Source organism: Balaenoptera acutorostrata, chromosome 12 (assembly GCF_949987535.1).
Source record: "Balaenoptera acutorostrata chromosome 12, mBalAcu1.1, whole genome shotgun sequence".
NCBI lineage: Eukaryota > Metazoa > Chordata > Mammalia > Artiodactyla > Balaenopteridae > Balaenoptera > Balaenoptera acutorostrata.
The window spans coordinates 53550293-53575517 of NC_080075.1; the positions used below are offsets into that span (position 1 = coordinate 53550293).

A 25225-nucleotide genomic window follows, 5' to 3' on the forward strand; every position below is an offset into this window, starting at 1 on the left:
TAATATGCAGTTTAAGATAGGAACACATCAAAAATTGTCAGGAATACATTTTATGAAACAGTAATAATGCTAAACCTACATAAAAACTTAAGATCTCTGGCAGTCTACACAGGAAAAGTAAATAAGTAGGGCTAATTGTAACTTGCTTTAAGCAATAAGAATTTCTGAAAAGCTACTTATAGAGAGCTGTTTATAAAATTTTCTGAAAATTAAATCAGCATTAACTTTACCAGATCACTATTTTAAGATAACCTACAGTAAGTTTTTTAAAATGTTATAAATTAAATTCTTTTGAATGTTTGGATGTTTGTGTTTTAAATATAGATTTTAAAACAAGCAACAAGTTATATGAAAAGTTATCCAATATATCACATGCCCATAAAGCATAATAGCACTAATCTAAAGCTTATTATGGTGACTGAAGCTATTAAAAACTCTATATACACCTCTGATAATTCTTAAAATTATGAGCTTGGTTTTATGCCCAGTTTACAGACTTATGACTGAATTTCAGAGAGCAACATTACCTAGCTTGCTTGTAAGTGGTAAATCTAGAATTTGAACCTATTGTGGCTTTAAAGCTTAAGCTCTTTTTTTTTTTTTTTAATTTTTATTTATTTATTTATTTATTTTTGGCTGTGTTGGGTCTTCGCTTCTGCGCGAGGGCTTTCTCCAGTCGCGGCAAGTGGGGGCCACTCTTCATCGCGGTGCGTGGGCCTCCCACCATCGTGGCCTCTCTTGTTGCGGAGCACAGGCTCCAGACGCGCAGGCTCAGCAATTGTGGCTCACGGGCTTAGTTACTCCGTGGCATGTGGGATCTTCCCAGACCAGGGCTTGAACCCGTGTCCCCTGCATTGGCAGGCAGACTCTCAACCACTGCGCCACCAGGGAAGCCCCAAAAGCTTAAGCTCTTAACCACTACCCCCTAAACAATCCTTAATCTCCCTTAACTAATCTACTTTCCCATATCAGAACAAAGTACAATAATAAGTAACAGTAGAATAAGTCCTTGAATCATCACACCAGAAATCTTCAAAGTTCATACAGAGTCCAGGAGAAAAATGCCTCTAAAAGTTATATTACAAGTGATAAAAACAAACACTTATTTTACAGTTATTTTCCCTCAAAACCAAATGTTTCATAATTATGAGTTTATCCTCCATTTCTTAATTTTATATATTATGTGAAAAATATAATGAAAAAACACTCAAAAAACATTTTAACCTTAATACGTTATACCAAACTAAACCAAAAACAGACTTGCTAAAAGATTTTGAACAGGCTTCATCAAACATCTGAAATACTCTAAAACAAGTCAAATGGTTTCTGATGGACATATTCTTTGTTCATTATCCTTCACTGTACCCTATACCTTCCCCTTCTATCTAGAAAAATGTTAAGGTGACACTTAACTACCACATTGATACAGATTTGTGCAGCAGTTCTAAAGGACCACTAAACCATTAGCTAGAGACACAAACCTTTATTTGTCATGTCACTAAATTGTATAAATGGAGTTAGCTGTTAAGACATAATTTTACATTTGTAAAAAGATAACGCAAGATTTTTTAATTTTACCATGTGAAATTCTCCATGAATCTTTATGCCATCACTATGAATTCCTTGGAAATTAATAATGTAAACTTATTTTTATATGGAAAGCTAATTAGAAGCTATTTTTTAGTGGTTTGAATTCCAAAAGAAATTAAGTTAACTAGTATTTTAGCAAACGGAGAAACAAAGTATCTACTAGCAAGATAATTCCTCATGTAGAGACAACTTTCATATGGGAATTTAGGAAAATTAGGTAGAGCAAGAAAAAAAATACTTTGAACCTCTTTTGTATATTAAGTATGACAATGAATTACCTCAAAACACTCATTTAATTACTACGATGCATTTCTGAATCTTAAATTTTATGTGCAGACAAAAACCAATTCTCACAATGTAAGGGAGAGGTAAATGAATTACCTTAAAACAAATGCATTTTCTTTAAAGAAATATTCTAATTCATTAATCGAAACTAAAAGTTTAGACATGCTGAGCGTGAATACTTTTAAAAACTGATAGTTATACTAAAAATAATAAAGAAACAATCTTCTAAAGGAAAAAACAAAACATACTTTTGAGTAACCTTACAGTTTAAAAAAAAAAACACTCAGGACATCTAATCACTTGTTACTGTTTATCTCCTAATTCCATTAAATTGAACATAGAACTACCTTCTCTGAGACAGGTAGGCTGCTGGGCTCCTCTGTATTTCTTGGCTGCTTTACAGAATCACATCCACACATCCTATTTTTAAGAACACGAAGCTGAACATCAGGCATGTGCTGGTGCTGAGCCCCCTGAGGGCCTGTGGACAGGGGCCCACCATGCAGATTTTGAGTCATGCTAGCTGAAACACTGAGCACTGGCTCCACATCAGAATCCATTTGAGAGACCTGTGGAGGAAATACAACACCTGAAAGGCTGATATACTGAGAGTTTTCCGGATGACTCAATAAAGCTTCAGACATGATTTTATGCTCATTTCCAGGATGTATAAGAGTATCACCAGTAGCATTTTCTAAATGTTTCCTATCCACTGTCCCAGAACGAAGAACTACAGGTTGTTGGAGCACAGTTTCCATTCTCTGTGATTTTTCAGTAGTTGCTTCAAGACAGTATGGGTTTAATTGTGGAATACTGGTCTGTATTATTGAAGGCTGCCCAAGCTGCTGAAATACTTGCTGAAATGGATGCTGAAGAATATTTGCTCTTCCAGAAGTCTGTGTCACCATGATTGGTACATTAACTTTATAAAGGTGACCTTAAAAAGAAGAAAACAAAACTGTAAGTAAAACAGAATCCTAATTTCCTTTAAATTTCCTAAAAAAAAATCTCATGCACAGGAGGCTGGGAGGAAATACATCACTATGTTAATAGTGGTTACCTCTAGGAGTTTTTCTTTTATTTTTCAGATTTTTTGTGTTTTCTATAATAAATATGTATTACTCTTATTTTTAAAAATTAAATATATCTTGCTTTAACTCTAGCCTTTTCCCATTATTGCTTATATGGCACATTTTGAGACACATATAGGCCACCAATATTTATTCCATGAACCTCTCCCATTGTTTAATAAATTACAGTGTTAACAACCCAAATTGGGATTTTAAGAAACCTCATCATGGAGAATGTATTTCATATAGTTAAGATATAAGATACCATATAACAACTATAAGACAAGGCTACCCAAAAAGGGTTTAATAATTTCAAAAGTTATCAAATTTTCCCCCCTCTTTCCTTTAAAATAATACTAACAAGAAGAAAGAAGAAATTTATTTTTTGAGCATTGAGTCAGGTGCTTGCTTAAACTCTGTAACAACCCCAAGAATAGGTATGATTCTCTTTCAAATCAAGAAACAGTTCTTTGAAAAGCAGAGGTTAATCTCCAAATTTTTCAAATATTCTTATACAATCTCCAATAAGAAAGGAGGCAAAGGTTGATAAATCTAATCTTTAGTTTTTCTTGATTAAAGCTAGCCGGGACACATGTGTGTCAGAATTCAGGTAACTGACTTGAATTAGAGAAAACCTATATAAAGCATCTTACATAATGTTGGGATGAGAATTGGAAGTGAAATATAGGACAAGCTTAGTACCTGCCTTAGTAGACAGGCTTAGTGTATTTCGTGGTAGATTGCTTCCATAACAATAAAAACTACCATTTATTACTACTTTTAAATAAGTTTTATTAAAAGCTCCTATAACTTCAATAACTTGTGGTATACAGTTTATTTAAAATCATGAAAGTTAATACCCAGAAGTCAGTACCAAAGCTAAAAACAAAATATTTTAAAACTATACTCTTACCAGATGCCGTCTGTAGTGTCACACCTGCTGGTACGTGAACAGGATAACCAGGATAAGTAAAGTTTGCACTGGAGTTTGAGGTGCCCTAGATATGAAAATTTCATATTAGAAAGTTAGAGAAAGGCTTTACTTGAACCTTTTTTTCCTGATCTTACAGAGGATAAAAAAAATCTGATTAAGGTCAATAGGACAATAGTAGCACTTAACATTAGGGCTGAGTTCTCTGAATAAAACAGCTTTTTAATATTTGATTTAGATCGTCTCATTAAAAATAAAAGGAATTCTGTTCTATGGCTATTAGCAATGAAGTCAGTAAGACTTCATAAATAACATGAACATTGACTCATAAAACTTGCCCACAACACAGCTTTGCCTGGGCCACTGATACCCAGATGTCAAATATAAGAACCACAGTTGTTTATAGGAGTCCTCTAGTCTGTAAGTTGATCACTAATGTTATTTTAAAGCAGATAAAACAACAGTGTATAATTTTTATTTTGGAATAATTAAACCTTAGGGTTTTACATTTTTAATACTAAGTGAAAAGACAAAAAAGTTTTTGCCTACTAGACCTGAAAAAATTTAAAAGATTGATTAATAATAGCCAATGTTGGTAAGGATGTGATAAAAATCAGTTCTCTCAGACCACTGCTTATGAGTGTATATGGTACAATCCTTTCAGAGGCCAATTTTGTAACATATACCAAAATTGAAAACATGCATAATCTTTGACCTAGAAATTCTACTTCTAGGAATTTATCCTGATTACCTGATTATCACACAAATACACCAAGACATATCTACAAGTGTAATCACTGGAATGCTATATTAGAAAAACACTAGCAAGAATTTAAATGTCCATAAACAAAAGATTGGTTACTTAAACTTGATACATCCACTAAGGCTAATCAATATTTAACTGGCATTGAAAACGGTCCATCTATATTACTAAGTTTAAAAAACAAATTACGGAAACAGTACAGAGATTGATTCTGCTTTTACCCTGAAAATTAATGTAACTTTCTTTAATGAAAGAAGTCTAAATGGATATACATCATACAGTTAAAACAGTTATCTTTGGGTTATAATCCTATAGGGCGCTATCACTTTTTACTTTATAAATTTGTTTATTTGTTTGCTTTTACTCTTTAGAAGTATATTATTTCTTTAATGAGGAGAAAAGGTATTTCCAAGAATTTCAAAGGCAGAGATATTTCTTCACTGGTTTCATATCAAAATTAGCACCATTCTTCCCAAAAATCCTGGTAAGGGCTATGCTTTTTGTTTGTTTTTAATGAAGAAATAGAAATAAATGGCCTGCTAAAATCCTGTACCCTAGGAAGGAAGCTCATGGGCTGAAGGAAAACGAAAAACTTTATATATCATGTTTTACCTTCAAAGAAAGGTAAAAGAGAAAAAGTTCTATTTTTCCCCACCTAAAAACTACTCAATTTTCTATATATAAGTTTTAATTTTATCTTCTGCCCCCAACTCCTGGGGGGGGGGGAATCTAACCTCTATTATACAATGGTAAAAAATAACCAAAATATTCCACTTAAATAAAAGGAAAAATTATGATGTGCCTCAACTCTAGGGGAAAATAAATCAGAAAAACATTCATATCAGAATCATCTATTTAGGATCCACCAAGTATGTAACATTATACAGTGTATTAAAACTCCATACAATGTAAGTTAAGAAATTTCCTAACCTTGTAGGTACAGTCTTGGCAGATGCTAAGAACTGCTCTGGAAGATAGGAAAAGTTGGTAAGAAAATATTAATTCTGGAACTCCTGAATTTTTGCAACACCTATGTTACAGAAGGTATTTCTATCTCCTCATCCCTTACCACATCTTTTCTCATTCAACTGGAGGATTACAAATTACATCTCTGCCCAGCCTTCTGCCACTATTCACTAACACTGGGGCATCTCTGTTAAAATATATCTTAGATATTGCTTCAAGATGGCGGAGTAGAAGGACGTGCTCTCAGTCCCTCTTGCAAGAACAACAGAAACACAACTAACTGCTGAATAATCATCGACAGGAAGACACTGGAACTCACCAAAAAAGATACTCCACATCCAAAGACAAAGGAAAGCCATAATGAGATGGTAGGAGGGGCACAATCACAATAAAATCAAATCCCATAACTGCTGGGTGGGTGACTCACACACTGGAGAACACTTAGATCACACAAGTCCACCCACTGGAGTGAAGGTTCTGGGTCCCACGTCAGGCTTCCCAATCTGGGGGTCCGACAACGGGAGGAGGAATTCCTAGAGAATGACACTTTGAAGGCTAGCGGTATGTGACTGCAGGACTTCGACAGGACTGGGGGAAACAGAGACTCTACACTTGGAGGGCACACACAAAGTAGTGTGTGTGTCGGGACGCAGGGGAAGGAGCAGTGACCCCATAGGAGACAGAACCAAACCTACCTGCTAGTGTTGGAGGGTCTCTTGCAGAGGTGGGGGGTGGCTGTGGCTCACCATGGGGACAAGGACACTGGCAGCAGAAGTTTTGGGAAGGACTCCTTGGCGTGAGCCCTCCCAGAGTCTGCCATTAGCCCCACCAAAGAGCCTGGGTAGTCCCCAGTGTTGGGTCGCCTCAGGCCAAACAACCAACAGGGAGGGAAGCCAGCCCCACCCATCAGCAGACAAGCAAATTAAAGTTTTACTGAGCTCTGCCCACCAGAGCAACACCCAGCTCTACCCACCACCAGTCCCTCCCATCAGGAAGCTTGCACAAGCCTCTTAGACAGCCTCATCCACCAGAGGGCAGGCAGCAGAAGCAAGAAGAACTGTAATCCTACAGCCTATGGAACAAAAACCATATTGACAGAAACACAGACAAGATAAAAAGGCAGAGGGATAGGTACCAGATGAAGGAACAAGATAAAACCCCAGAAAAACAACTAAAGGAAGTGGAGACAGGCAACCCTCCAGAAAAAGAATTCAGAATAATGATAGTGAAGATGATCCAACCTCAGGAAAAGAATAGAGGCAAAGATCAAAAAGATGCAAAATGTTTAACGAAGATCTAGAAAAATTAAAGAATAAACAAACAAACAGAGATGAACAACAACACAATAACACAATAACGGAAATGAAAAATACACTAAGAGGAATCAACAGCAGAAAAACTGAGGCAGAAGAACGGGTAAGGGACCGGGAAGACAGAATGGTGGAATTCACTGCCTCGGAACAGAATAAAGAAAAAAGAATGAAAAGAAATGAAGACAGCCTAAGAGACCTCTGGGACAACATTAAACGCAACAACATTCACATTATAGTGGTCCCAGAAGGAGAAGAGAGAGAGAAAGGACCTGAGAAAATATTTGAAGAGATTACAGTCGAAAACTTCCCTAACATGGGAAAGGAAACAGCCACCCAAGTCCAGTAAGTGCAGAGAGTCCCATACAGGATAAATGCAAGGAGAAACACGCCAAGACACACTAATCAAACTGGCAAAAATTAAAGACAAAGAAAAATTATTGAAAGCAACAAGGGAAAAACGACAAATAACATACAAGGGAACTCCCATAAGGTTAACAGCTGATTTCTCAGTAGAAACTCTACAAGCCAGAAGGGATGAAAGGGAAGAACCTACAACCAAGATTACTCTACCTGGCAAGGATCTCGTTCACATTCGATGGAGAAACCAAAAGCTTTACAGACAGGCAAAAGCTAAGAGTATTCAGCACCACCAAACCAGCTCTACAACAAATGCTAAAGGAACTTCTCTAAGTGGGAAACACAAGAGAAGAAAAGGACGTACAAAAACAAACCCAGAACAATTAAGAAACTGATCATAGGAACATACATATCGATAATTAAACGTAAATGGATTAATTGCTCCAACCAAAAGACACAGGCTTGCTGAATGGATACAAAAACAAGACCCATATATATGCTATCTACAACAGACCCACTTCAGACCTAGGGACACATACAGACTGAAAGTGAGGGGATGGAAAAATATATTCCATGCAAATGGAAATCAAAAGAAAGCTGGAGTAGCAATACTCACAGCAGATAAAATAGACTTTAAAATAAAGAATGTTACATGAGACAAGGAAGGACACTACATAATGATGAAGGGATCAATCCAAGGAGAAGATACAACAATTATAAATGTATATGCACCCAACATAGGAGCACCTCAATACATAAGGCAACTGCTAACAGCTATAAAAGAGGAAATCGACAGTTAACACAATAATAGTGGGGGACTTTAACACCTCACTTACACCAAAGGACAGATCATCCAAGCAGAAAATTAATAAGGAAACAAGAGCTTTAAATGACACAATAAACCAAATAGATTTAATTGATATTTATAGGACATTCCATCCAAAAATAGCAGATTACACTTTCTTCTAAAGTGCGCACAGAACATTCTCCAGGATAGATCACATCTTGGGTCACAAATCAAGCCTCAGTAAATATAAGAAAATTGAAATCACACCAAGCATCTTTTCTGACCACAACGCTATGAGATTAGAAATCAATTACAGGGGAAAAAAACATAAAAACACAAACACATGGAGGCTAAACAATACATTACTAAATAACCAAGAGAACACTGAAGAAATCAAGGAGGAAATAAAAAAATAACTAGAGACAAATGATAATGAAAACACGACAATCCAAAACCTATGGAATGGGGCTTCCCTGGTGGCACAGTGGTTGAGAATCTGCCTGCCGATACATGGGACATGGGTTCGAGCCCTGGTCTGGGAAGATCCCACATGCCACGGAGCAACTAGGCCCGTGAGCCCCAACTACTGAGCCTGCACGTCTGGAACTTGTGCTCCACAACAAGAGAGGCCACGACAGTGACAGGCCCGCGCACCGCGATAAAGAGTGGCCCCCACTCACCACAACTAGAGAAAGCCCTTGCACGGAAATGAAGACCCAACACAGCCAAAAATAAATAAATAAATTAATTAATTAATTAATTATTTTAAAAAACCTATGGGATGCAGCAAAAGCAGTTCTCAGAGGGAAGTTTATACTATACAAGCCTACCTCAAGAAAAAGAAAAATCTCAAATAAACAATCTAACCTTACACCTCAAGGAACTAGAGAAAGAAAAAAAACAAAACTCAGAGTTAGCAAAAGGAAAGAAATCATAAAGATCAGAGCAGAAATAAATGAAATAGAAACAAAACAATTGCAAAGATCAACAAAACTAAAAGCTGGTTCTTTGAGAAGATAAACAAAATTGATAAACCATTAGCCAGACTCATCAAGAAAAAGAGGGAGAGGACTCAAATCACTAAATTTAGAAATGAAAAAGGAGAAGATACAACAGACACCGCAGAAATACAAAGCATCCTAAGAGACTACTACAAGCAACTCTATGTCAATAAAATGGACAACCTGGAAAAAATGGACAAATTCTTAGAAAAGTATAACCTTCCAAGACTGAACCAGGAAGAAACAGAAAATATGAACAGACCAATCACAAGTAATGAAATTGAAACTGTGATTAAAAATCTTCCAACAAACAAAAGTCCAGGACCAGATGGCTTCACAGGTGAATTCTATCAAACATTTAGAGAAGAGCTAACACCCATCCTTCTCAAACTCTTCCAAAAACTTGCAGAGGAAGGAACACTCCCAAACTCATTCTATGAGGCCACCATCACCCTGATACCAAAACCAGACAAAGATACTACAAAAGAAGAAAATTACAGACCAATATCACTGATGAATATAGATGCAAAAATCCTCAACAAAATACTAGCAAACAGAATCCAACAACACATTAAAAGGATCATACACCATGATCAAGTGGGATTTATCCCAGGGATGCAAGGATTCTTCAATATACGCAAATCAAACAATGTGATACACCATATGAACAAACTGAAGAATAAAAAGCATATGATCATCTCAATAGATGCAGAAAAAGCTTTTGACAAAATTCAACAGCCATTTATGATAAAAACTCTCCAGAAAGTGGGCATAGAGGGAACCTACCTCAACATAATAAAGGCCATATATGACAAACCCACAGGAAATATCATTCTCAATGGTGAAAAACTGAAAGCATTTCCTCTAAGATCAGGAACGACACAAGGATGTCCACTATCGCCACTATTATTCAACATAGTTTTGGAAATCCTAGCCACAGCAATCAGAGAAGAAAAAGAAATAAAAGGAATACAAGTTGGAAAAGAAGAAGTAAAACTGTCACTGTTTGCAGATGACATGATACTATACATAGAGAATCCTAAAGATGCTACCAGAAAACTACTAGAGCTAATCAACGAATTTGGTAAAGTAGCAGGATACAGAATTAATGCACAGAAATCTCCTGCATTCCTATACACTAATGAAAAATTGGAAAGAGAAATTAAGGAAACACTCCCATTTACCACTGCAACAAAAAGAATAAAATACCTAGGAATAAACCTACCTAGGGAGACAAAAGACCTGTATGCAGAAAACTATAAAACACTGTTGGAAGGAATTAAAGATGATACCAACAGATGGAGAGATATACCATGTTCTTGGATTGGAAGAGTCAATATTGTGAAAATGACTATACTACCCCAAAGCAATCTACAGGTGCAATGCGATCCTTATCAAACTACCAATGGCATTTTTTACAGAACTAGAAGAAAAAATCTTAAAATTTGTATGGAGACACGAAAGACCCCAAATAGCCAAAGCAGTCTTGTGGGAAATAAACAGAGCTGGAGGAATCAGACTCCCTGACTTCAGACTATACTACAAAGCTACAGTAATGAAGACAATATGGTACTGGCACAAAAACAGAAATATAGATCAACGGAACAGGATAGAAAGCCCAGAGATAAACCCACGCACCTATGGCCAACTAGTCTATGACAAAGGAGGCAAGGATATACAACGGAGAAAAGACAGTCTCTTCAATAAGTGGTCCTGGGAAAACTAGACAGCTACATGTAAAAAAATGAAATTAGAACACTCCCTAACACCATACACAAAAATAAACTCAAACTGGATTTGAGACCCAAATGTAAGACCAGACACTATAAAACTCTTAGGGTAAAACATAGGAAGAACACTCTTTGACAAAAATCACAGCAAGATCTTTTTTGATCCACCTCCTAGAGTAATGGAAATAAAAACAAAACTAAACAAATGGGACCTAATGAAACTTCAAAGCTTTTACAAAGCAAAGAAAACTACAAACAAGACAAAAAGACAACCCTCAGAATGGGAAAAAATATTTGCAAATGAATCAACAGACAAAGGATTAATCTCCAAAATATATAAACAGCTCATGCAGCTCAACATTAAAAAAACTAACAACCCAATCAAAAACTGGGCAGGGGCTTCCCTGGTGGCGCAGTGGTTGAGAATCTGCCTGCCACTGCAGGGGACACAGGTTCGAGCCCTGGTCTGGGAAGATCCCACATGCCGTGGAGCGACTGGGCCCGTGAGCCACAATTGCTGAGCCTGCGCATCTGAAACCTGTGCTCCGCAACAAGAGAAGACGCGATGGTGAGAGGCCCGCGCACCGCAATGAAGAGTGGCTCCCGCTTGCCACAACTGGAGGGAGGCCTCACACAGAGGCGAGGACCCAGCACAGCCATAGATAAAAAAATAAATAAAAAGCCAGACTCTTAGCTCTTTAAAAAAAAAAAAAATGTGCAGAAGACCTGAATAGACATTTCTCCAAAGAGGACATACAGATGGCCAAGAAGCCCATGAAAAGCTGCTTAACATCACTAATTATTAGAGAAATGCAAATCAAAACTACAATGAGGTATCTTCTCACACCAGTTAGAACGGGCATCATCAGAAAACCTACAAACAACAAATGCTGGAGAGGGTGTGGAGAAAAGGGAACCCTCTTGCACTGTTGGTGGGAATGTAAAGTGATACAGCCACTATGGAGAATAGTATGGAGGTTCCTTAAAAAACTAAAAATAGAATCACCATATGACCCACCAATCCCACTACTGGGCATATACCCAGAGAAAACCATAATTCAAAAAGACACATGTACCCCAATGTTCATTGCAGCACTATTTACAATAGCCAGGTCATGGAAGCAACCTAAATGCCCATCAACATACGAATGGATAAAGAAGATGTGGTACATATATACAATGGAATATTACTCAGCCATAAAAAGGAACGAAATTGAGTCATTTGTTGAGAAGTGGATGGATCTAGAGACTGTCATTGAGAGTGAAGTAAGTCAGAAAGAGAAAAACAAATATCGTATATTAATGCATGTATGTGGAACCTAGAAAAATGGTACAGATGAGCTGGTTTGCAGGGCAGAAGTTGAGACACAGATGTAGAGAACAAACGTATGGACACCAATGGGGTAAAGTGGCGGGGGGTGGGGGGGTGGAGGGATGAATTGGGCGATTGGGATTGACATGTATACACTGATGTGCATAAAATGGATGACTAATAAGAACCTGCTGTATAAAAAAATAAATAAAATAAAATTGAAAAAAAAGAAAAAGAATAGATTTTAAAATGCACATAATATCACAAAGTTGGTAGGGACAGAAATGACCTAACACAATTAATGCCATACCATACTGAAAATGCTATTTAATACTATATACTCTCAGATTATATTTTGTCCTTATTCAGTCTTTGCATTATAGAATGACAAACTGTTTTAAAGCTGAAAAGAAAAATTTTTTTTAAATATAGATATATATATCTCTTAAATAAGATACATACCAGTTCTGCTGTGATAAAAGTGGGAAGAGTTTTACCAGCAGGAATAAGTAATGATGCTGTATAGAAAACAAAATAAACATTATACATTCGTTAGAATTTTCCAACTGAATAAAACTGCTAAGTATACATTATTTTTTAAAAATGTTTTCCATCACTAACATATTCAACCATGACAAATTCTAAACTTTCTGATTCCAAGTGAGGAAAAAGTATTTAATTACATCTTTTCCCAACAATTTTAGATAAAATATAGGTAGGTTATAAGTCTTTAAGTAGAGGTTACAGATTATAGTATAGATTTCCAAAAGGAAATCTCATTGTAATCAAGTATACTATACTATAGAAATCCATAACAAAATACCTAGGCTGTCTTTAGGAAGCCAATGTAGCACTAAACCTCCATTCCAACTTTTTATAGGGGAGAAAAAGTAGTATTTGTTAAAGTGGCATGTTTCCAACCAACTATACTTTGAGCAAAAAAATATAACCCAACATAAACCATTCTAAATCGTATAGGTACAAAAGAAACTTCAATTCATTCATTTCATGAAAAGTTATTTATACTACTTTGACCAAGTAAGCAAGCACAGCTACACAGTTTTAGGAATAAATGAATAAGTACATGTTTCCTGAAGTCTTTGCAGGACTTCAGTAAACTGAAGAGAAAAATATAAGACAATAAATTCTTAGGAGAACACCAATTCAACCTGCATTAAATCTACAATTTCATTTATCTTTCCTTTATTATCACCAATTTTCTATGCTAACTATCCCTTCATTTATCGTACATCTAAAAGGTTGACCTGGGCTTCCCTGGTGGCGCAGTGGTTGAGAATCTGCCTGCCAATGCAGGGGACACGGGTTCGAGCCCTGGTCTGGGAAGATCCCACATGCCACGGAACAACTAGGCCCGTGGGCCACAACTACCGAGCCTGCGCGTCTGGAGCTTGTGCTCCGCAACAAGAGAGGCCGCGACACTGAGAGGCCCGTGCACCGCGATGAAGAGTGGCCCCTGCTCATCGCAACTAGAGAAAGGCCTCGCACAGAAACAAAGACCCAACACAGCCAAAAATAAATAAATTAATTAATTAATTAATTAAAAGAAAAAAATTTATAAAAGGTTGACCTGAGAGGAACCAAGATGGCGGAGTAGAAGGACATGCTCTCACTCCCTCTTGTGAGAACACCAGAATCACAACTAGCTGCTGGACAATCATCGACAAGAAGAGACTGGAACTCACCAAAAAAGATACCCCACATCCAAAGACAAAGGAGAAGCCACAGTGAGATGGTAGGAGGGGCGCAATCACAATAAAAACAAATCCCATAACTGCTGGGTGGATGACTCACAGACTGGAGAACACTTATACCACAGAAGTCCACCCACTGGAGTGAAGGTTCTGAGCCCCACATCAGGCTTCCCAACCTGGGGGTCTGGCAATGGGAGGCGGAATTCCTAGAGAATCAGACTTTGAAGCCTAGTGGGAATTGATTGCAGGACTTCAACAGGACTGGGGGAAACAGAGACCCAACTCTTGGAGGGCACACACAGAGTAGTGTGTGCACTGGGACCCAGAGGAAGGAGTAGTGACCCCAGGGAAGACTGAACCAGACCTACCTGCTAATGTTGGAGGGTCTCCTGCAGAGGCGGGGGGTGGCTGTGGCTCACCATGGGGACAAGGACACTGGCAGCAGAAGTTCTGGGAAGTACTCCTTGCCATGAGCCCTCCCAGAGTCTGCCATTAGCCCCACCAAAGAGCCCAGGTAGGCTCTCCAGTGTTGGGTTGCCTCAGGCCAAACAACCAACAGGGAGGGAACCCAGCCCCACCCATCAACAGTCAAGCAGATTAAACTTTACTGAGCTCTGTCCACCAGAGCAACAGTCAGCTCTACCCACCACCAGTCCCTCCCATCACGAAACTTACACAAGCTTCTTAGATAGCCTCATCCATCAGAGGGCAGACAGCAGAAGCAAGAAGAACCACAATCCTGCAGCCCGTGGAACAAAAACCACATTCACAGAAAGACAGACAAGATGAAAAGGCAGAGGGCTATGTACCAGATGAAGGAACAAGATAAAACCCCAGAAAAACAACTAAATGAAGTGGAGATAGGCAACCTTCCAGAAAAAGAATTCAGAACAATGATAGTGAAGATGATCCAGGACCTCGAAGAAAGAATGGAGGAAAAGATCGAGAAGATGCAAGAAATGTTTAACAAAGACCTAGAAGAATTAAATAACAAACACACAGAGATGAACAATACAGTAACTGAAATGAAAACTACACTAGAAGGAATCAACAGCAGAATAACTGAGGCAGAAGAACAGATAAGTGACCTGGAAGACAGAATGGTGGAATTCACTGCCTCGGAACAGAATAAAGAAAAAAGAATGAAAAGAAATGAAGACAGCCTAAGAGACCTCTGGGACAACATAGAATGCAACAACATTCGCATTATAGGGGTCCCAGAAGGAGAAGAGAGAGAGAAAGGACCTGAGAAAATATTTGAAGAGATTACAGTCGAAAACTTCCCTAACATGGGAAAGGAAATAGCCACCCAAGTCCAAGAAGCACAGCGAGTCCCATACAGGATAAACACAAGGAGAAACATGCTGAGACACATAGTAATCAAATAGGCAAAACTTAAAGACAAAGAAAAATTATTGAAAGCAGCAAGGGAAAAACAACAAATAACATACAAGGGAACTCCCATAAGGTTAACAGCTGATTCCTCAGCAGAAACTCTACAAGCCAGAAGAGAATGGCACAATATACTTAAAGTGATGAAAGGGAAGAAACTTCAACCAAGATTACTCTGCCCCACAAGGATCTCATTCAGATTCGATGGAGAAATCAAAAGCTTTACAGACAAGCAAAAGCTAAGAGAATTCAGCACCACCAAACCAGCCCTACAACAAATGCTAAAGGAACTTCTCTAAGTGGGAAACACAAGAGAAGAAAAGGACCTACAAAAACAAACCCAAAACAATTAAGAAAATGGTCATAGGAACATACATATCGATAATTACCTTAAACGTGAACGGATTAAATGCTCCAACCAAAAGACACAGGCTTGCTGAATGGATACAAAAACAAGACCCATACATATGCTGTCTACAAGAGACCCACTTCAGACCTAGGGACACATACAGACTGAAAGTGAGGGGATGGAAAAAGATATTCCATGCAAATGGAAGTCAAAAGAAAGCTGGAGTAGCAATACTCATATCAAATAAAATAAGACTTTAAAATAGAGAATGTTACAAGAGATAAGAAAGGACACTACATAATGATCAAGGGATCAATCCAAGGAGAAGATATAACAATTCTAAATATATATGCACCCAACATAGGAGCACCTCAACACATACGGCAACTGCTAACAGCTCTAAAAGAGGAAATCGACAGTAACACAATAATAGTGGGGGACTTTAACACCTCACTTACACCAATGGACAGATCATTCAAACAGAAAATAAGGAAACACAAGCTTTAAATGACACAATAGACCTTAGAGATTTAATTGATATTTATAGGATATTCCATCCAAAAACAGCAGATTACACTTTCTTCTAAAGTGTGCATGGAACATTCTCCAGGATAGATCACATCCTGGGTAACAAATCAAGCCTCAGCAAATTTAAGAAAATTGAAATCATATCAAGCATCTTTTCTGACCACAACACTATGAGATTAGAAATCAATTACAGGGAAAAAAAACATAAAAACACAAACACATGGAGGCTAAACAATATGCTACTAAACAACCAAGATATCACTGAAGAAGTCAAAGAGGAAATCAAACAATACCTAGAGACAAATGACAATGAAAACAGGATGATCCAAAACCTATGGGATGCAGCAAAAGCAGTTCTAAGAGGGAAGCTTATAGCTATACAAGCCTACCTCAAGAAACAAGAAAAATCTCAAATAAACAATCTAACCTTATGCCTAAAGGAACTAGAGAAAGAAGAACAAACAAAACCCAATGTTAGCAGAAGGAAAGAAATCATCAAGATCAGAGCAGAAACAAATGAAATAGAAACAAAGAAAACAATAGCAAAGATCAATAAAACTAAAAGCTGGTTCTTTGAGAAGATAAACAAAATTGATAAACTATTAGCCAGACTCATCAAGAAAAAGAGGGAGAGGACTCAAATCACTAAAATTAGAAATGAACAAGGAGAAGTTACAACAGACACCGCAGAAATACAAAGCATCCTAAGAGACTACTACAAGCAACTCTATGCCAATAAAATGGACAACCTGGAAGAAATGGACAAATTCTTAGAAAGGTATAACCTTCCAAGACTGAACCAGGAAGAAATAGAAAATATGAACAGACTAATCACAAGTAATGAAATTGAAACTGTGATTAAAAATCTTCCAACAAAAGTCCAGGACCAGATGGCTTCACAGGTGAATTCTATCAAACATTTAGAGAAGAGCTAACACCCATCCTTCTCAAACTCTTCCAAAAAATTGCAGGGGAAGGAACACTCCCAAACTCATTCTATGAGGCCACCATCACCCTGATACCAAAACCAGACGAAGATACTACAAAAGAAGAAAATTACAGACCAATATCACTGATGAATATAGATGCAAAAATCCTCAACAAAATACTAGCCAACAGAATCCAACAACACATTAAAAGGATCATACACCATGATCAAGTGGGATTTATCCCAGGGATGCAAGGATTCTTCAATATACGCAAATCAATCAATGTGATACACCATACTAACAAATTGAAGAATAAAAACCGTATGATCATCTCAATAGATACAGAAAAAGCTTTTGAAAGAATTCAACACCCATTTATGATAAAAACTCTCCAAAAAGTGGACATAATAAAGGCCATATATGACAAACCCACAGCAAATATCATTCTCAATGGTGGAAAACTGAAAGCATTTCCTCTAAGATCAGGAACAAGACAAGGATGTCCACTCTCACCACTATTATTCAACATAGTTTTGGAAGTCCTAGCCATGGCATTCAGAGAAGTAAAAGAAATAAAAGGAATACAAATTGGAAAAGAAGAAGTAAAATTGTCACTGTTTGCAGATGACATGATACTATACATAGAGAATCCTAAAAATGCCACCAGGAAACAACTAGAGCTAATCAATGAATTTGGTAAAGTAGCAGGATACAAAATGAATGCACAGAAATCTCTTGCATTCCTATACACTAATGATGAAAAATGTGAAAGAGAAATTAAGGAAACACTCCCATTTACCACTGCAACAAAAAGAATAAAATACCTAGGAATAAACCTACCTAGGGAGACAAAAGACCTGTATGCAGAAAACTATAAGACACTAATGAAAGAAAGTAAAGATGATACCAACAGATGGAGAGATATACCATGTTCTTGGATTGGAAGAGTCAATATCGTGAAAATGACGATACTACCCAAAGCAATCTACAGATTCAATGTAATCCCTATCAAATTACCAATGGCATTTTTTACAGAATTAGAACAAATAATCTTAAAATTTGTATGGAGACACAAAAGCCCCCAAATAGCAAAAGCAGTCTTGAGGGAAAAAAACAGAGCTGGAGGAATCAGACTCCCTGACTTCAGACTATACTACAAAGCTACAGTAATGAAGACAATATGGTACTGGCACAAAAACAGAAATATAGATCAACGGAACAGGATAGAAAGCTCAGAGATAAACCCACGCACCTATGGTCAACTAATCTATGACAAAGGAGGCAAAGATATACAATGGAGAAAAGACAGTCTCCTTCAATAAGTGGTGCTGGGAAAACTGGACAGCTACATGTAAAAGAATGAAATTAGAACACTCCCTAACACCATACACAAAAATAAACTCAAAATGGATTCGAGACCTAAATGTAAGACCGGACACTATAAAACTCTTAGAGTAAAACATAGGAAGAACATTCTTTGACATAAATCACAGCAAGATCTTTTTTGATCCACCTCCTAGAGTAATGGAAATAAAAACAAAAATAAACAGATGGGACCTAATGAAACTTCAAAGCTTTTGCACAGCAAAGGAAACCATAAACAAGATGAAAAGACAACCCTCAGAATGAGAGAAAATATTTGCAAACGAATCAATGGACAAAGGATTAATCTCCAAAATATATAAACAGCTTATGCAGCTCAATATTAAAGAAACAAACAACCCAATTCAAAAATGGGCAGAAGACCTAAATAGACATTTCTCCAAAGAAGACATACAGATGGCCAAGAAGCACATGAAAAGCTGCTCAACATCACTAATTATTAGAGAAATGCAAATCAAAACGACAATGAGGTATCTTCTCACACCAGTTAGAATGGGCATCATCAGAAAATCTACAAACAACAAATGCTGGAGAGGGTGTGGAGAAAAGGGAACCCTCTTGCTCTGTTGGTGGGAATGTAAAGTGATACAGCCACTATGGAGAACAGTATGGAGGTCCCTTAAAAAACTAAAAATAGAATCACCATATGACCCACCAATCCCACTACTGGGCATATACCCTGAGAAAACCATAATTCAAAAAGACACATGCACCTCAATGTTCATTGCAGCACTATTTACAATAGCCAGGTCATGGAAGCAACCTAAATGCCCATCAACAGACAAATGGATGAAGAAGTTGTGGTACATATACACAATGGAATATTACTCAGCCATAAAAAGGAACGAAATTGGGTCATTTGTTGAGACGTGGATGGACCTAGAGACTGTCATACAGAGTGAAGTACGTCAGAAAGAGAAAAACAAATATCGTATATTAATGCATGTATGTGCAACCTAGAAAAATGGTACAGATGAACCAGTCTGCAGGGCAGAAGTTGAGACACAGATGTAGAGAACAAACGTATGGACACCAAGGGGGGAAAGCCGCAGGGGTGTGCTGATCGTGGTGTGCTGAATTGGGCAATTGGGATTGACATGTATACACTGATGTGTATAAAATTGATGACTAATAAGAACCTGCTGTATAAAAAAATAAAATAAAATTCAAAAATAAAAAAATATATAAGGTTGGCCAAATGGTTGTAAATGTAATCATTTAAAAATAAGTCTTAATACTACTCAGCCATAAAAAGAACAAATGTCATTTGCAGCAACATGGATGAACCTAGAGACTGTCATACCGAGTGAAGTAAGTCAGACAGAGAAAGACAAACATCATATGATATCACTTATTTGTGGAATCCAAAAAAAATGGTACAAATGAACTTATTTAGAAAACAGAAACAGAGTCACAGATGTACAAAACAAACTTATGGTTACCAGGTGGGGAAAGGGGGAGGGATAAATTGGGAGACTGGGATTGATATATACACACTACTATACATAAAATAGGTAACTAATAGGGACCTACTGCATAGCACAGGCAACTCTCCTCAATACTCTGTAATGACCTATATGGGAAAAGAATCTAAAAAAAGAGTGGATAGATGTATATGTATAACTGATTCACTTTGCTGTACAGCTAAAACTAACACAATATTTTAAATCAACTATACTCCAATAAAATTTTTTTAAAAAAATAAGTCTAAAGAACAAATAGTTACTAAAGGATCTCAGTTGACCAATGTAACCTTAAACCTTACCTCAAGGTTCATTTTACCTACTTGAACCTGACTGTTAGATGACCATTTTGCCTTTTCTTTAATAAAAACAAAAACATTTTAGCATGTTTATGCAGCACGTATATACTGAATGTCATGTTTTTTATGGTATTTTTTCACATACTGTGTTAAGGAAAACTGTCCTGAAGATCCATTTCTGACACTAGAATGGCTCCATCATAGACAACAAACAGCTCAGAAGAGCAAATTTTTTTTAACCAACCATTCTTCTCACATTAAGACAAAGAAGTGAAGCTACAAAGATTGATGGTTAATGAAGTACAAAAATTATTTTTATCCTCTGTCATCTATAGCTTTGCTTCTTAACAGGCATTCTTTTTGGAAAGGCTAAATTAGAACTGGAGTGGCAGGAACACAATGGTATTAGTCTTAATTAGCTGAAGTGAGAAAAGCTTAGGCTGGTACAGCATAAGCCATAGCCTGAGAGGAAACAAAAATCTGTTAACATACTGTCTGAAGCAATTAAATGAATTTCTTGAGGAAAAATAGCAACAATTCTCCCCTTTTAAATACTCTGCAATAAATCCCAAAGGATAATTCTCTCTACTCATATCAATCAAACAGAGCTAACAGAGTTTTAAGAGTTTCTTTAGAGCCATCAAAAAATTGAACTAACAAAATTTTAGAGTAAAGTTTCATGTAGCTTCTACTTAATTTTGATACTAAATTCACAAGTTATATTCATCATTCATATACATTCACAAATTATGTACACCATTATATGTGCCTGAAACATACTTTTTACAATACTCAAGATAGTGTCAATAAGCAATTAAGTTTTAACTGAATACATGTTTTTACTTAAAGTGTCAGAATTTTGGTCTTCATGTATATATTCTAGAAATAGTAAATTTCACAAACAAGCTTTAGAATAAAGGAAGAATTTAATCCAACAAATATAATTTAAGGAGTTTTGCAAAAAGATAATATAGCACAACAACATTCACAAGTGTATTTTTCCCTACACACGAAAAAGTCTTTGATACATTAAGGCAGTTAATCATTTAACAATTTTTGGTCCCACTTTGAACCATACCAAATTTTAATATCCAAGTCACATAATTGAAGAGGTGCAAAAACTGTTAAATTTCTTTTCTGTGACTACTCTTTAGTATATGGCCGTCTCCTGATAACCAAACTGAATATTCTAACTCAAATCACCCCAAGAAACAACAACATTGCTGAAATTTTTAACAGATCCAAGTTCAAGAACAGGACATACAGTTTGTACCTGAAGTTTAGGAGTTTTAATACTCAAAGATGAAAGCTAACAAACCTCTCAATGTTCCTGGTTCTTCCCTGTCTTCCTCCCACAATGACTGATGGTTTCATCAAAAAGACTATGTGACATGAAGACCAAATAACAGAAGATGATTTGAATTGCCCTAGAAATAAGGCAATTATAGACAAAGTGACTACATGTCCCAGTGCGCTCACGATAGTCCTAGTTTACACCTGTTATTCTGAGGTTATTATTATTATTATTATTTTTAATGACTGCATTGGGTCTTCATTGTTGCGTGTGGGCTTCCTCTAGTTGCGGCAAGCGGGGGCTACTCTTCATTGCAGTGTGCGGGCTAATCACTGCGGTGGCTTCTCTTGTTGTGGAGCTTGGGCTCTAGGCACATGAGCTTTGGTAGTTGTGGCATGTGGGCTCTAGAGTGCAGGCTCAGTAGTTGTGGCGCACGGGCTTAGTTGCTCCATGGCACATGGGATCTTCCCAGACCAGGGATCGAACCCGTGTCCCATGCATTGGCAGAAGGATTCTTAACCACTGCACCACCAGGGAAATCCTGAGGTTATTATTAACAGAATCCCATTTCTCTCTCAAAAGTGGATTATAAGCAAAAGAGCCAGAATAGCCAATATGATATTCAAGGAGAAAATGCTGAACTACTAACACGACCTAACTTCAAGACTTACTGTAAAGCTACAGTAATCAAGACAGTGTAGACAAATACATGGCAAAAAAATAGACACATAGATCAGTGGAACAGAATAGACAGCCCAGAAATAGACCCCCATAAATATAATCAACTCATCTTTGACAAAGGAGCATAAGCAATACAATGGAGCAAAGACAGTCTCTTCAACAAATAGTGCTGGAACAACTGAACATCCAATGCAAAAAAAAAAAAAAAAATGAACCTAGATACAGACCTTACATGCTTCACATAAGTTAACTCAAAATGGATCACAGACCTAAATGTAAAATGCAAAACTATAAAACTCCTGGAAAATAACATATGAGAAAATCTAGATGACTTGAGTATAGCAAAGACTTTTTTGATACAACACTGAAGGAACAATCCATGAAAGAAATAACTGATAAGCTGGAGTTCATTAAAATTAAAAACTGCTTTGAAAAAGACAATGTCAGGAGAATGAGAAGACAAGCCACAGTTTGGGAGAAAATATTTGCAAAAGACATATCTGATAAGGGACTATTATCCAAAATAAACAAAGAGACAGAGGACCTTCAAGGTGGTGGAGGAGTAAGACATGGAGATCACTTTCCTCCCCACAAATACATCAAAAATACATCTACATGTGGAACAACTCCTACAGAACACCTACTGAAAGCTGGAAGACGACCTCAGACTTCCCAAAAGAGCCATGTGGCTCACAGGGTCTTGGTGCTCTGGCCAGGTGTCAGGCCTGAGTCTCTGACATGAGAGAGCCGAGTTCAGGACGTTGGACCACCAGAGACATCCCAGCCCCACATAATATCAGTCAGTGAGAGCTCTCCCACAGACCTCCGTCTCAATGCTTACACCCAGCTCCACTTAACGACCAGCAAGCTCCAGTACTAGACATCCCATGCCAAACAACTACAAGACAGGAACACAACCCCACCCATTAGCACAGAGGCTGCCTAAAATCATACTGAGTTCACAGACATCCCGAAAACACACACCAGACATGGTCCTGCCCACCAGAAAGACAAGATCCAACCTCATCCACCAGAACACAGGCACCAGTCCCCTCCACCAGGAAGCCAATACAACCCACTAAACCAACCTTACCCACTGAGGGCAGACACCAAAAGCAATGGGAATTACAAACCTGCAGCCTGCGAAAAGGAGACCCCGAACACAGTAAGTTAAGCAAAATGGGAAGACAGAGAAATATACAGCAGATGAAGGAGCAAGGTAAAAACCTACCAGACCAAACAAACGAAGAGGAAACAGGCAGCCTACCTGAAAAAGAATTCAGAGTAATGATAGTAAAGATGATCCAAAATCTTGGAAATAGAATGGAGAAAATATAAGAAACGTTTAACAAGGACCTAGAAGAACTAAAGAGCAAACAAACAATGGATGAACAACACAATAAATGAAATTTAAAATTCTCTAGAAGGAATCAATAGCAGAATAACTGAGGCAGAAGAATGGATAAGTGACCTGGAAGATAAAATAGTGGAAATAACTACCACAGAGGAGAATAAAGAAAAAAGAATGAAAAGAATTGAGGACAGTCTCAGAGACCTCTGGGACAACATTAAACACACCAACATTTAAATTATAGGGGTCCCAGAGGAAGAAGAGAAAAAGAAAGAGACTGAGAAAATATCTGAAGAGAATATAGTTGAAAACTTCCATAATATGGGAAAGGAAATAGTTAGTCAAGTCCAGGAAGCACAGAGTCCCAAGCAGGATAAATCCAAGGAGAAACACGCCAAGACACATATTAATCAAACTATCAAAAGTTAAATACAAAGAAAAAATATTAAAAGCAGCAAGGGAAAAGCAACAAATAACATACAAGGGAATCCCCATAAGGTTAACAGCTGAGCTTTCAGCAGAAACTCTGCAAGCCAGAAGGGAGTGGCAGGACATATTTCAAGTGATGAAAGGGAAAAAACCTACAACGAAGATTACTCTACCCAGCAAGGATCGCATTCAGATTCGACAGAGAAATTAAAACCTTTAGAGAAAAGCAAAAGTTAAGAGAATTCAGCACCACCAAGCCAGCTTTACAGCAAATGCTAAAGGAACTTCTCTAGGCAGGAAACACAAGAGAAGGAAAAGACGTACAATAACAAACCCAAAACAATTAAGAAAATGGTCACAGGAACATACATATTGATAACTACCTTAAATGTAAATGGATTAAATGTTCCAACCAAACGACATAGACTGGCTGAATGGATACAAAAACAAGACCCGTATTTATGCTGTCTACAAGATACCCACTTCAGACCTAGGGACACATACAGACTGAAAGTGAGGGGATGGAAAAAGATAGTCCAGGCTAATGGAAATCAAAAGAAAGCTGGAGTAGCAATTCTCATATCAGACAAAGTAGACTTTAAAATAAAGACTATTACAAGAGACAAAGAAGGACACTACATCATGATCAAGGGATCAATCCAAGAAGAAGATATAACAATTGTAAAGATTTATGCACCCAACATAGGAGCACCTCAATACATAAGACAAATGCTAACAGCCATAAAACGGGAAGTCAACAGTAACACAACTGTAGTAGGGGACTTTAACACCCCACTTTCACCAATGGACAGATCATCCAAAATGAAAATAAATAAGGAAACACAAGCTTTAAATGATACATTAAACAAGATGGACTTAATTGATAATTATACGACATTCCATCCAAAAACAAGAGAATACACTTTCTTCTCAAGTGCTCACGGAACAGTCTCCAGGATAGATCATATCTTGGGTCACAAATCAAGCCTCGGTAAAGTTTAAAAACCCGAAAACATATCAAGTATCTTTTCCAACCACAACACTATGAGACTAGATATCAATTACAGGAAAAAAATCTGTAAAAAATACAAACACATGGGGGCTTCCCTGGTGGCGCAGTGGTTGAGAATCTGCCTGCTAATGCAGGGGACACGGGTTCGAGCCCTGGTCTGGGAAGATCCCACATGCCACGGAGCAGCTGGGCCCGTGAGCCACAATTGCTGAGCCTGCGCGTCTGGAGCCTGTGCCCCGCGACGGGAGGGGCCGCGATAGAGAAGGGCCCGCGCACCGCGATGAAGAGCGGTCCCCGC

The 25225-nt window shown here is 37.6% G+C and overlaps 1 protein-coding gene across 2 annotated transcripts in view; it reads right to left on the reverse strand.

Moving 5' to 3' along the window:
• Positions 1 to 25225, reverse strand: part of GTF2A1L (general transcription factor IIA subunit 1 like) — a 60035-nt gene that overhangs the window by 21642 nt on the left and 13168 nt on the right. For both annotated transcript variants that reach the window (XM_057558384.1, XM_057558385.1), the window contains 3 exons: positions 12568 to 12623; positions 3859 to 3943; positions 2223 to 2812 (listed from right to left, as the gene is read on the reverse strand). In XM_057558384.1, coding sequence (XP_057414367.1) covers positions 2223 to 2812; positions 3859 to 3943; positions 12568 to 12623 — 731 coding nt within the window. The remainder of the gene's footprint in view (positions 1 to 2222; positions 2813 to 3858; positions 3944 to 12567; positions 12624 to 25225) is intronic.